The sequence below is a fragment of the Eptesicus fuscus genome, chromosome 18 (assembly GCF_027574615.1).
Source record: "Eptesicus fuscus isolate TK198812 chromosome 18, DD_ASM_mEF_20220401, whole genome shotgun sequence".
In the NCBI taxonomy this organism is placed as follows: Eukaryota; Metazoa; Chordata; class Mammalia; order Chiroptera; family Vespertilionidae; genus Eptesicus; species Eptesicus fuscus.
Window position 1 is genome coordinate 5,894,910 of NC_072490.1, and position 13,659 is coordinate 5,908,568.

General features: G+C 47.1%; 1 protein-coding gene across 3 annotated transcripts in view; it reads left to right on the plus strand.

The window, feature by feature from the left end:
- The first annotated feature begins 789 nt into the window (after window positions 1-789).
- CTDSPL (CTD small phosphatase like) overlaps window positions 790-13,659 on the plus strand; it is a 104,772-nt gene continuing 91,902 nt past the window's right edge. For 2 of the 3 annotated variants that reach the window (XM_008154948.3, XM_054729812.1), the window contains exon 1: window positions 901-1,075. In XM_008154948.3, the coding sequence (XP_008153170.1) occupies window positions 997-1,075 (79 nt within the window). In that variant the 5' untranslated portion in view covers window positions 901-996. Of the gene's footprint in view, window positions 1,076-13,659 lie in introns of all 3 variants that reach the window. The other variant, XM_054729813.1, reaches the window with a different exon arrangement.

The following is a 13,659-nucleotide window of genomic DNA, read 5'->3' on the forward strand; positions in this document are numbered from 1 at the left end:
GCAGCCTCTACACCCGCACACCCGGGCGCTCCCGCCCACGTCCCTGCTCCTCGGTTCCCTCACTGGGGCGCCCCTCACCCAGCGTCTCCCCCCGAACACCCTCACGGGACCCCCAGCCCCATCCCACACTCTACCCCATACTCCTGCCTCTTCCGGGTAAACACCCCTCCCCGGGGCCCATCCTCACCCCCGCAGCCATGCGATCCCTCCAGGTCCCAGAGTCCCCGGGTCCCCGCACCAGGCACCCCTCCTACCCCACCACACACCCACGGGCCCTGCTTCTCCCCCCACTCGTCTGCCAGACCCCCCCACACACACACACAGCCCTCACACCCCAGACCCCTCACCCACTCATCTTTGCAGCCCCCTGACACCTCTGACGCCCAGGCCCCTCACGTCTACCTCCAGAACCTCCCTGGAATCCCCTACACCCCAACGCTTCGCCTCACTCATCTGCCCGGGACCCCCTACGCGCGCGCCCCCCGCCCGCCCCACACTCACCGCCTCCAGCTCACCCCGCACCCCTCTCCCCCCGGGGCTGGCGGGCAGAGCCGGCGGTGGCCGCGGAGGCCGGTCCCTGGGCCGGGACACACCCACCCGCCCGCCCGCCCCCCTTCTCTCCCTCGTTCCCTTCCTCCGTCCCTCCCTCCTCCCGCCCTCCCGCCCTCGCTCCGCGCTCGCTCCTTCCCCCTCGCCCGCTCCGGCTTCCCGCGGCGCCCGGCCTCCCCTCCGCCTCCCGGTGCGCGGCTCTCCCGGGCGCGGCTCCGCGGTTCATGGTGACGAGGCGGCGGCCGCTCGAGCCCAGCGGCGGCCGCGGGAACTGGGGCGCGGGCGCGGGCCGCCTCTCCCCGAGCGCGGGGCCGGGCGGCGGGCGCGCCCAGGCGGCGGCGGCGAGCGCCCCCCCGGCCCGCGGCCCCGCGCGCCCACCGCGCCGCACCCCCGCGCGCCCGGCAGGCGGGGGGCCGGGCCGGTGGGCGGCCGCCACGCCGCGCACCCATGGACGGCCCGGCCATCATCACCCAGGTGACCAACCCCAAGGAGGACGAGGGCCGGGCGCGGGGCGCCAGCGAGAAAGGTGAGGAGGGGCGCGGGCGCTGCGGACCGGGGCGGTGCACCGCCCGCACCGCCGGAGTTTGCCGTCCGGCGCTAGCTGCCCGGCGCTGGCCCGGCCTGGGGCGGGGGCGGGGGTGCGGGGTGCGCCCGCAGGGGAGGCTGTGAGTGTGCGTGTGCCGGCCGAGATAGGCCGAGCGTGCCTGCGCGGGCGGAGAGCGTGTGCGGTCGTGTGTGCATCTCAGCAGGAGGTGGTGAGTGCGCGGGGTGACTGCCTGGCTGTGAGTTTGTGTTTGTGCTCAAGCCGACAGAGAAGTTGTGAGCGGGTGTGTGTTCCTGGCAGGTTGTGAGTGTGTGCCCTGGTGGGTTTTGTGTGTGCACTCGACCGAGGGGGTTGGAAGGATGTGTGTGCACGAGACAGAGGTTGTGAGTGTGTGGGTGTGCCTGATGGATTATGAGCGTGTGTGCACTAACTTGTGTGTGCACGCTCCAGCTGAGAGATTGTAAGGATGGGTGTGAGCGCATGTTTTCCTCATGCGCTGTGAGTTTGTATGTATCTTATGTAGAGGTGTGTGTGTACCTCAGAGGTGGTGGTGTGTGTGGGAGAGAGACAGAAACACCTTTGCCTGTGTGAGCAGGAGCCTGCAGAGATGTTGTATGTGTGTGTTCGCTCCTGATGGGGTTTGAGTGTGTGATTGTGTTCCTACACCACTCAACTGGCAGGTTGAATATGTTGTGTCCATGCGCAGGGAGGGTGTAGGGGTGTGTGCACTCTCGCACTTGAGAGCTGTGTGTGCACATGTGTGCGCCTGCCTGTACCGTATGGATGTGTCCGCCAGACAGTGAGGCTGTGTGCCTGTGTGAGTTTAGCTGGTTGTGCAGTGCTGGTGGGGGCTCGGTGCCGGGCAGTGCTAAGCCACCCGCCCTTCTCTGCTCTTCGAAGTCTCGGTGACCCCAGCCTGCGAGGCCTGGTCCTCCCTGGGCTCACTTAGGGCCCAGCTCGGGCAGGCGCTCAGGCAGCCCTGGGGTGGCCAGGTGTGTCCGTTCCCAGAGCCGCAGCACCTGGTTTGATTTTGCCACGTTTTGGTCCCATCACCCTCTTCCGTTTCCCCCTTCCTTTTTTCCTTTTTGTCGTGGCCCCTCTCTGAGACTTGGCGTCCCCCTCTCTCACGTGTCCTGCTTACTGTTCCTCTCCTGAGCTGTGCAGAGGCTTGGACAGAATATTCCGAAGGGCCAAGGCATTGAGCTAGTTGTGTGCTGATGAAAGCTTGTCTCACTTTCTTACTGCTGAGCCCCAGGTGGAGGTCAGGGGGGGGGGGGGGGGGCCGCTCAGCAGGAGGGACCCCTCCCCTCTGCAAGCCTGGCCTGGCCACACCGACTTAGGGAAAGAGTCACATTTCCTTCCAAGTGTTACCACCCTTGCTGTGCCAGTGGGGTGAGGTGGGCAACCCTTCTGAGGGAGCTGGATGGGGTGGGGGAGCGCTCCACTGCCTCTCCCCGAGGGGGGCCCCCTGGGCAAGCCCACCAGGAACACGCAGGAAACAACCAGAGGTACCCTCCGAGTGGGAATGTTCAACCCGTTTGCACTTTTGTAGACTGTAAACATTCTGTCTGCAGACTTGTTTTCTTTCATGTAAAATGAGAATTCAAACAACCCCCAGGCACTTTTCTGTGCCTTACCAACTGGCTAAAAACTTCTACCAGGTGAGCCTCCTTGTTCAACCGTGGAGCCCCAGCAGGCAGCACCGAGGTGACCTGGTCTTCTGCCCTAAGGACCGTCAGTTCGGGGGCCTGGCCTGCAGGCTCTGGGCTGGGTGTGTCCCCTGGGAGGGGTTAGTAGAATGGCATCAAGGAGGTGTGAGGCCTGTCCTCCCGCACCCGCTGTGGATTGAGTGTTTTGTGTGATGCTTTGCCAGAGAGAGAATCCACAGCTCTGTGCGGCGAGGTGGGGCACAAAGCAAGGGAGTATTTGTCAGGGCCTCAGCCCTCCTGCTGCCCCGCACCTGGCTCCGGGATCAGGACCTCCTCAATTTTCCCTTTTCCTCTCGCTGCAGGGCTTTTTAAAGCGGAGTCCGTCCATCCAAAATCCAAGCGGTGTCCAAATACTCAGGATGGTGCATGTTCTATTCTACTTGTTTACATTGCTTTTCACCACAGCCTTTTATCATCTTTAACAGCTCATTTTGTTTGTTTTCCAGTGTCAGACTGGTTGATTGTTAACTGATTAGAGGAATTCTTTACCCGTTTGCTCTGGGGGTGGGGTAGCTAGCTAGTAGCTTCTTTTTGCTGAAGCATTACAATCCAACTCGACTTAGTGTTGTTGTTTTTTTTTTTTGCTTTTAAAAAATGGAAATAATTTTGGTTAATTACAGTGTGGCAATAAACTTTGGAGCCAAACTTTGGAACAGCTTCTTCAGATTCATAAACCACTAAACAGGTTTAGCAGTGCTTCTAACTACCGTAAGCACGTTGATGTATTTAGATAGGCACAATACGTTCTACATCCTTTTAATTCCAGGCAAACACTTAAATCATTTTTGTTTTTTAAATATGGGGCCTGGAATGTTGTGAGTTTTTTTTGTGGCAGGAAAGAAACGATTGGTTTTCAAAGTTTGCTTTCATCACTTATTCTGTAAAGTAGGAATACTAATGACTTGCCTCGTGGGGTTGACCTGAAGGTTAAATGAGTTAAGGACTCTCTGCCTGCCTCGCCGTGTGTCACCGTTTCATAAGCCTGGCTTTGGGTGTAGATTTGCAAAGGAAGTGCTAAGCACGGGCTGGAACAGTGTTTTGCGTGACTTGAATTACTTCTTGACCCTTTGCTATGTGGTGGGGCAGCGCCCGAGGTCCCTGTCAGCCTGGCCTGTCATGGGAGATGGATTTCCTAGTTGTGTTTGATTTGACGGATAGCGTGAAGACGCAGAGACAGATTTCCCCAGGAGTTTAATTCCGTCTGCTTTGCTATCTGGAAATTGACTCTTACAGATCAATAAGAAAACAGTCAGGCAGTCCAGGAAAACGTGGTCCAGGGCTATACACAGGAAAGTCACAAGAGAAGAAATCCCCATGTCCAATACATGCATGCAGGGCTGCTCGGCTTCCTATGAAACGCTTCCATGCGTCAGCTTGGTTAAACATCTCAACGATTGCCAACATCCAGGGTAAATAAAAGTTTTAGGGGATGGGTGCTCTTCAGGATGTCTTGTGAGAGAATAAATGAAGTGAGCACAGACCTTTTAGAGAGTAATTTAGTCCTGAATCATGTGGCTACAAGGTAACCGGAAACCAGACTGACTCTGCGGCATGTGCCCGCGGAGGAGTTCATTTTTCTCACCTAACAAGCCGTCTGGAGGTAGGCGACGGCTGGCTTTGTTTCAGCAGCTCCTCGGTCAAGGCTGACATCACCCTGATTCCCCTGGCTTTCCTTTATGTGGCCGCAGGGCCGCCACCCCTCTGAACACCACAGCCACCTTCGGGGCAGGGAAATGGGGCAGTGCCAACCACGTCTGTGTCCCTTTTACCTGGAAAGCAAAAACGTTCCTAGGGAGCACTTACGCATTCTTTTGCTGGTGTTTAATTGGCTGCAACTGGGGCACGTGGCCACCGCTAGCTGTCAGCAAAGTGAGTTTCCAGCTTTTTTAGCCTTGGTTGTGGGAGGAGGAGAGGAGAGGATTGAAAATGAGGGGGAGGCAGGTCGTGGTTCAGCCAGACAACAATGCTGGCTATCCCTTCCAAGCCCAGTTCCACTTCTGGGTGTCTCTCCTGTTGAAATAGCCCCAGATGTGCTCAAAGGAGCATGTGCAAGGATTGTCACTGGTGGCTACGTTGCATGCAGGAGCCAAAGTTGGAACCTTCTGAAGTGTCAGCAGGCAAACGATTCGCCTATGGTACATCCATACCACAGACAACTGGAAAGAATGAGTTAAATCAGATCAAATATACTGACAACTAAATTTCCAAGACATTTCATTGGGGCGGGGGGGGTGGGGGCGGGGAGTGGAGGAATTTGAAAAACAGTTTAAATAGTATGATTCTCGCTGTAAAAACACGCACCTGCGAAACTGTACATATTCTAGAAATACAAAAAAGCCAGAAAGAAGTACTTCAAACTGGCAACAGTGATTTTTCTCTGGGGAGAGGGCTGAGATGGCAAGTGAAGGAACTTTGCCTTTTTGTTTAAATATTAATGACAGTGGACTCCTGTTTTTCAGATGAATTTTTTTTTAAACTAAAATAGAAAAGAAATTCCTCATCGCTGTTTGGAGGGAAATAAACAATGTAGGGAATTTAATAATGATGAAACAAAGACCCCTCGATTAATATGCAGCTTAGCAAGAACATAGCAACGGCAGCTAAACGGTTATTTTGTAAGCTGATACATGTCCCTGGATGGGATTTCTCTTTAGGCAAGTTTATTTTGGCAGATATTTTGGCCCAAGGTGCTAGGTAGATTTCTCCCAAATGTTTGCAGCATTTAAGCTTAACCTTTGGGCTGCTAGCAAAATTACAGCAAGCGGAAAACTCTTGGAAGCAATCGTTCTTTCAGATGCCAGAAGACATTAGGAGTAGATTCAGTTTGATTAACTTTTTAAACTTAAACCTTTTATTTAGAGACTAGAGGCCCGGTGCACAAAATTCGTGCACGGGGCTCGGCCCTCACAGCCCCGGCTTCATCTGGAAAGTTGTCCAGACAGACGTTCTGCTGTTTGGTCTAATTAGCATATTAGCTCTTTATTAGATAGGATAACTGTAGATTTACATGCAGTTTAAGAAATCACACAGGGAGCCCTTATCCCCTCTACCCACATCTCTCCAGTGTTAACATCTTGCAGAGCTATCGTGCAAAATCAGGATGTCGACACTGGTATAGTCACGACACAGAAAAATTCCATCACCAGGAAGGCCCCTCAAGATGCCTTTGTACAGCCACACCTGCTTCTCCCCCATCCCTGCCTCCTCCTTAGCCCACTAGTGTGTTCTTCATTTCTAAAACTTGGTCGTTTATGTGCGATCTTTTGTAATTGACCTTTTTCAGTCAGCATAATTCTCACTCTCTGGATTTTCACTCAGGTTGTTGTTTGCATAAATAGTGTGTTCTCTTTATAGCCCATGATGTGGATATACCACCACCGTTTGTTCAAGCATTCACCCTTCGAAGGACACCTGGGTTGTTTCTGGGTTTTGGCTGCTAGGAATAAAGCTCCTATAAGCACGAGTGTACAGGTTTTGTGTAAACACAAGTCTTCATTTCTCTGGGATAAATACCCAGACATGCAATAGCTGGGTCTCATGGAAGTTGTATATTTCCTTTTTTAAGAAATTGCCCAACTGTTTTCCAGAGTACACGTACCATCTTTCATTCTCACCAACAACGTGCGAGTCATCCAGCTTCTCTACATCCTCACTAGCATTCAGTGTTGTCACTGTTTTTTATACCAGCCATTCTGCCAAGTGCGTAGTGGTGTCTCATTATGGTTTTAATTTGCATTTCCCTGAAGGCTAAGGATATTAAACATCTTTTTATGTGCTATATATTTTTGGTGAGATGGCCCTTTGGATCTTTTGCTTGTGGTTTGGATTTTTTTTTTTTCTTTTTTGCTGTTGAGTTTTTAGAATTCTTTACATATTCTAGATGCTAGTCCTTTGTCAGGTAAATGGTTTGCAAATATTTCCTCCTTGTCTTATATTGGTTTTTCCTTTAATTGATTGTACTTTTTGTTGTTGTGTTAATCCTCACCAGAGGATACTTTTTCACTCATTTTTTTTTTAGAGAGAGTGGAAGGGAGAGGGAGAGACAGAGAGAGAAACATCAATGTGAGAGAGACACATCTATTGGTTGCCTCCCACATGCGCCCTGACCAGGGCCAGGGATCGAGCCTGCAACTGAGCTACATGCCCATGAGCAGAATCGAACCTGGAACCCTTCAGTCCACAGGCTGATGCTCTATTCACTGAGCAAAACAGGCCTTTTATTTCTTTTTCTTGCTTTATTGCATTGACTAGAACTTCTAGAAGTATATTAAATAGGAATGCTGAGAATGGACGTGTTGTGTATTTCCTTTTTTAAGCAATTGCCAAACTGTTTTCCAGAGTACACGTCTTGTTCCCAATCAGTCTTTTACCATTAAATATAATGTCATGTGTGAGGTTTTTTGTAGATGCCTTTATCGAGTTGAAGAAGTTCCCCTAAATTCTGAGAGTTATTATCAAGCATGGATGTTGAATTTCGTCATATGCTTTTTCTGCATCAGTTAATATGATCACATGAGTTTTTATTTTTAGTCTGTTAATATGGTAGATTACATTGATGAATTTTTTAATATTGAACCAGACTTGTATCCCTAAAGTAAGCTTCATGGTATGGTATATAAATCTTTTTATATATTGGTGAATACTACTTGTTAATATTTTGTTAAGTATTTTTATACCTATATTCATGAGTGATATTGTTCTATAGTTGTTGTTGTTTTTTGTGTGTGTTTTTTTTTAATTGTCTTTATTTGGTTTAATATCAGCTTCATAAAATAAATTGGGAAGTGTTTTCTCTTTTCTGGATGAGATTATGTAGAACTAGAGGCTCGGTGCACAAAATTCATGCACGGGTGGGGTCCCTCAGGGTGGCCTGCGGAGATTGGGCCCCAGCTCGCACCCCCAGCCTCACAGCCCTGCAGCTCCACCTGGCATCCCACCTTAGCCTGGCGCCATCCACTCACCTGCTCCACTATCCTGCCACAGTCCTGCTCTCATTGGGGTCCATCGGGGCCGGCAGCGCCTCCCCTGCCACCCGCTGCCAGCGCCACAACGCTGACGCCTGCCATGTTCCGCACCGCCCCCTGGTGGTCAGTGTACATCATAGAGAGCGGTCGAACTCCCAGTCGGTCAAACTCCCCCCTGGTCAGTCGAACTCCCGCCCGAAGGGACAATTTGCATATTAGCCTTTTATTACATAGGATAGGATTGGTGTTAATTCTTTAGTGAAATCATCTGGGGCTGGAAATATCTATTTGGGGGAGTTTTTAACTACAAATTCAATTTTCTTAATAGTTAGAGAGCTATTCAGAATATCTCTTTCATATTGGGTAAGTTGTTACAGTTTTTGTTTTTTAAGATTTTACCAATTTCATCTAAGTTGTCAAATATGTGTGTATACTAGTAATTGCTCATAGTACTATTCCCTTGTTACCTTTTGATGCCTACAAGGTATGAAGGGATAATCTCCTGTTTTATTCCTGATGTTGTTTGTTGGTCTCTTTCATCTTATTTTTTTGTCAGTCTTGTTAGAGGCTTCTCAATTTTCTTGTTCTTTACAAAGAACCAGCTCTGTGTTTCATTGATTTTTTCTCTATTGCTTTTATGTTTTCAACTTCATTTATCTGTGTTCTTTTATTAGTTCCTTCCTCCTGCTTGATTTGGGTTTATTTTGCTCTTCTTCTAGGTTCTTGGAGAAGAGCTTAAACTGTTGATTTGAGACATTTCCTCTTTTCCAATGTGTGCATTTAGTGCTACAAATTTTTCTCTTAGCACTACTTTTGCCATGTCTTAAGACATTTTGGTGTGTTGTATTTTCATTTTTATTCAGATCATTGTAATTTTTTAATAGACCTTATTTTTCAGAGCAGTTTTAGGCTCACAGCAAAATTGAACAGAACGTAGAGTTCCCATATAATATTGACTACTCCACTGGTAATACCACTCATACCCTGCACCAGAGTGTTACATTTATTGTAGTCAGTGAACCTACGTGGGCACATCATTATCGCCCAAAGTTCACCTTTTACATAAGGGTTCACTCTTGGTGTTGTGCATTCTGTGGGTTTGACAAGTGCGTAATGACGTGTATCCATTATTATAGTATCATACAGCATAGTTTCACTGCCCTAAAAATCCTCTGCGTTCTGCTTATTCGTTCCTCCCCAACCCCTGGCGACCCTGATCTTTTTAACTGTCTCCATAGTTTTGCCTTTTCCGGAATGTCACCTGGTTGGAATTATAAAGTATGTAGCCTTTTCAGATTGGCTTTGTTTTACTTACTAATATGCATTGAATTTTCCTCTATCTTTTCATGGCTTAATAGCTCATTGCTTTTTAGTGTTGAATAATATTCTCTGGTCTGGATGCACCAGTCACTTTGTGAAGGACATCCTGATTGCTTCCAAGTTTTAGCAATTATGAATAAAGCTGCTATAAATAGTTGTATGCAGGTTTTTCTGTACACCTAAATTTTTAACTCATGTGGTTAGAAACCAAGGAGCACCGTTGCTGTATTGTATGGTAAGAATATTTTTAGTTTTGTAAGAAACCACCAAATTGACTTCCAAAGTGGCATTACTATCTTTAGTTTTCTGAAGTTTAGTTATGATATATTTTGGCATGGATTTCTTTGTGTCTATCCTGTTTGTGGCTCACTCAGCTTCTTGAATTTGCAGGGTTATGTCTCTTGCCAGATTTGGGAAGTTTTCAGCCATCATTTCCTGGAGTACTTTTCAAGTGTTGCCTTTTCTCTTCTTCTTCTGGGACTATGAGGACACAATTATTAGATCCTGTGTTATAGTCCCACAAGTTTATCAGTACTAATTTTTTTAAAAATTTCTTTTCTCTCTGTTGATTCAGATTAGGTAATTTCTATTATTCTGTCTTCAAGTTCATTCATTTGTTCCTAGTCCTCTCCATTCCGCTATTAAGCTCATCCACATAGCTTTTTATTTCAGTTTTTGTATTCTTTAGTTCTAAATATTATATTTAGTTTTTCGTTATTCTTTGCATTTCTTTGCGGGGGCCTTCTATTTTCTTCATCTGTTTTCATTGTGTTCCTAATTGCTTTTATCGTAGCTGCTTTAAAATCTTTGTCAGATGAGTGCAACATCTCCATCCTCTTGGTGTTGGCATCTATCCGTTGTCTTTTATTTGGTTTGAGATTTTCAGATTCTTTGAATAGCAATTGGATTACAATTGAAGCCTGAACAATGGAAACTCTGCATCTTATTTAAACCTACTGTTTCCGTTGGTTTCCTCTGACCCTGATCCAGTAGAGGAGGGGCAGTACCGCCTTGTTACTGCCAGGTAGAGGCAGAAGTCTAGGATTCCACTTGGACTCTTTGGAGTCACTGCAGGGCCAGGGAGCGAGTGCAGCTCCCACGTGGTCTCTTCTAAACTGGGATCCGGCTGGCATGGCTCAGTGGTTCAGTGTTGACCTATGAACCAGGAGGTCACGGTTTGATTCCCAGTTGGGGCACATGCCTGGGTTGCAGGCTAGGTCCCCAGTGTGGGGCATGCAGAAGGCAGTGTGATCAATGATTCTCCATCATTGATGTTTCTATCTCTCAAACATCATTGATGTTTCTATCTCTTAAACATCATTGATGTTTCTATCTCTCTCCCTCTCCCTTCCTCTCTGAAATCAATAAAAAAATATATTTAAAAAAAATAAACTACAGTGGGAGTGGTGTCATTACTACTAGGCAGTGGTAAAAGCCCTGACTCTTCTGACATCTTCTCTGACACTACCCCAACAGGGCCAGTGGGTGCCTCCTTACACCCTGATAAGGGTGGAATTCTAGGTACCCATTGGATTTCGGTCATATGGTTGGGGATGGGGCCATAGTGTGTGTGTGTGTGTGTGTGTGTGTGTGTGTGTGTGTGTGTGTGTGGCTGGTGTTAGGCTGCAGTAGGGCAGTTACTGTCTGAAAGTTTTCTGTCTTGCTTGATTGTCTTTTTACTAGTTTTTTTAGGTTACAAAGAATAGGCTTTTGAGGGGGCTCTTTGTCTGCAACTATTGGTTTTTCTCTATATCCAGCCTCTTCAGCTCTAAATCTGGGCTATACGAGATAGAACAAAAACCCAGGATTACCAACCACCATGTTTTTTTAGATCTCAAAGTCCCCAGCTAGTCCGCCTTCTCTCCACCTTTCAGAATCTCCTCCATATATGTGCTGGATAAACAATGTTTTAGTTGAACTTAATGGGGAGAACAGGAAGACGTATGTCTCACTCCATCTTCCTAGAAGGAGAAGAAGGCGCCTGGTTAACTTTTAGACCTGTCTAAAGTGAGTACGTGAAGGAAGGCTGGCGTTGGAAAGTTATCATTTTAAAGGTTTATTTCAACATTGTGCTAATGACCTATGTGAAAGTCAAACTGAGTTAGGGCTTTGAGAATCCTGATTGTCCCCTAAAAAGAGAAAAACGGTGATGAATTCCATGTGAAATCATGTAGCTCAGTAGGGCTTCAGTAGCATCTCTTATTTCACCAATCTTAAACGAATACATTCGTGAGTTTTGCTCTTAACACCAAAATTTTGGATCAGAGTTCATGAGTATCCTGATTTTTAAATGCATTTTTTTAATCTCATATTCTGTTTGATTGGCAAGCATGTTTAAACCCGTATCTTATCTTTCCTTTTATTACTCAATAAAGAAAGAATTCACTTAAGTAAGTAGAAATGTCTTCCTGGGGCAAAGACAAAGGAGCTTATCTTTGGATTCAGCCCTCCTGACCACTAGACTGGGTTCCCTGGCCAGTGACTGGAAAAGACTGGTTCCAGACTGGGCTGCCCCGGGAGCAGGCTGCGGGCCTCAGAAATTTACCGACGCTGTGCTTGACTGGAGTGACCCTGGTTGTAGAGAAACCCCATTTGAAATGGCAGGACTGGGTTTTCAGGAGGGACCACACCGCTTCCAGTTTAATTCTGAGGTATGCATTTGTTTATCTTTCTTCTAGTTTTATGGACATACAATTTATATACCGCACTGTTTAAAATTTATAGCATAATGACTTCACAGGAAGTTTAGTGAACACCCATCACTTCATAGAGTTACAAAAAAATTGTTCTCCTAAGAACTTTCAGGATTTACTCTCTTAGCAACTTTTAAATATACTATACAGTATTGGTAGCTATAGTCACCATGTGTGCGTTACATCCCCAGTAGTTACTTACCTTATAACTGGAAGTTTGTACCTTCTGACCACTTCCACTCAATTCCCCCCTCACACCTCCAGCCTCTGGCAACCACAAATCTGATCTCTTTTTCTATGAACTTGTGGTTTTTTAGATTTCCCATATAAGGGAGATAGTACAGAATTGGTCTTTCTCTGTCTGACTTATTTTATTTAGCATAATGCCCTCAAGATCCATTCATGTTGTCACAAATGGCTGGCTTTCCCTCTTTTTATGGCTGAATAATACTCCATTATATATATCTCACATCTTCTTTATTCATTCAACCATCGATGGACACTTAACGTTGTTTCCATGTCTTGGCTATCCTATATAATAAAAGGCTAATATGCAAATCGACCGAATGGCAGAACAACCGGTCGCTATGATGCGCACGGACCACCAGGGGGCAAATGCTCAACGCAGGAGCTGCCCCTGGTGGTCAGTGTGCTCCCACAGGGGGAGCATCGCTCAGCCAGAAGCTGGGCTCACGGCTGGCTAGTGCAGCAGTGGTGGCAGGAGCCTCTCCCGCCTCCGCGGCAGTGCTAAGGATGTCCGACTGATGGCTTAGGCCTGCTCCCCATCAGGGAGGGGAGCGGGCCTAAGCTGGCAGTCAGACATCCCCCAAGGGGTCCAGGACTGTGAGAGGGAGCAGGCCAGGCTGAGGGACCTCCTCCCCTCTTTCCCCCCAGGTGCACAGATTTCATACCGGGCCTCTAGTTATAAATAATATTGTAATGACCCTGGGGTGCAGATGTCTCTTCATGATAATTATTTCATTTCCTTTGCTATATACCCAGAAGTGAGGTAGGTGGCTTTTTCTCTTTTAATGATGTTGGGGGCTGGGAGCAGGGATACATGGCAGTGCCAGTGGGTTCACTGGGTCCTTTCAGCCAGGAACTGGCAGAGGTCACCAAACACTCTGGCCACAAATGATTCTAGACTTACATTTGTTTTCTCGCTCCCTTTGGCGGTAATGTATGGTGCCAAGGTCGGCAGCATATAGCTACTAAAAAAAAAAAGGAATATAAGGATTCTCTTGGGTAATGTTGAAGGTATGATATATACCCTGGAACTTACTTTCCAGATCTTAAATCTTGGTTTATGAGACATTTAAAGTTCAGTGTTTTTAATGACCTTTCTTTTTAAAACGTACTTTCTTTGCCCTGGCTGGTGTGGCTCAGTTGGTTAAGCATTGTCCCATGTACCAGGAAGTCACTGGTTTGATTCCTCTTCAGGGCACATGCAGGTAGGGGGCATGCAGAAGGCAGCTGATTGATGTTTCTCTCTCTCCCTTTCTGTCTCTCTGTCTCTCTGTCTCTCTCTCTCAAATCAATAAAAACATATTCTAAAAATTTTTTTTAAATCTACTTTCTTTAAATGGTTTTCTTTCCTTTAATCTTTTAACATACATTTTTTGATTTTTTTTTTAAAGTGAGAATGCATATTCAGTGCTTTATTTAAAATAAAATTAAGCAAATATTTGCCTTTATGGCCTTGAAATAACATCGCATAATGGAGCAAAGACTTGGGAACTGCCTGTAGCACTGGGTTGGGATGTGGACAGTTTTATATTTGGGATCGAGGCTGAAAACACTGGTGGCATAGTTCTGGGAAACCAGAGCCTCATACACAGTGGTCTGTATGGATGCTGAGGATTATGTAATCACCTAAGTAA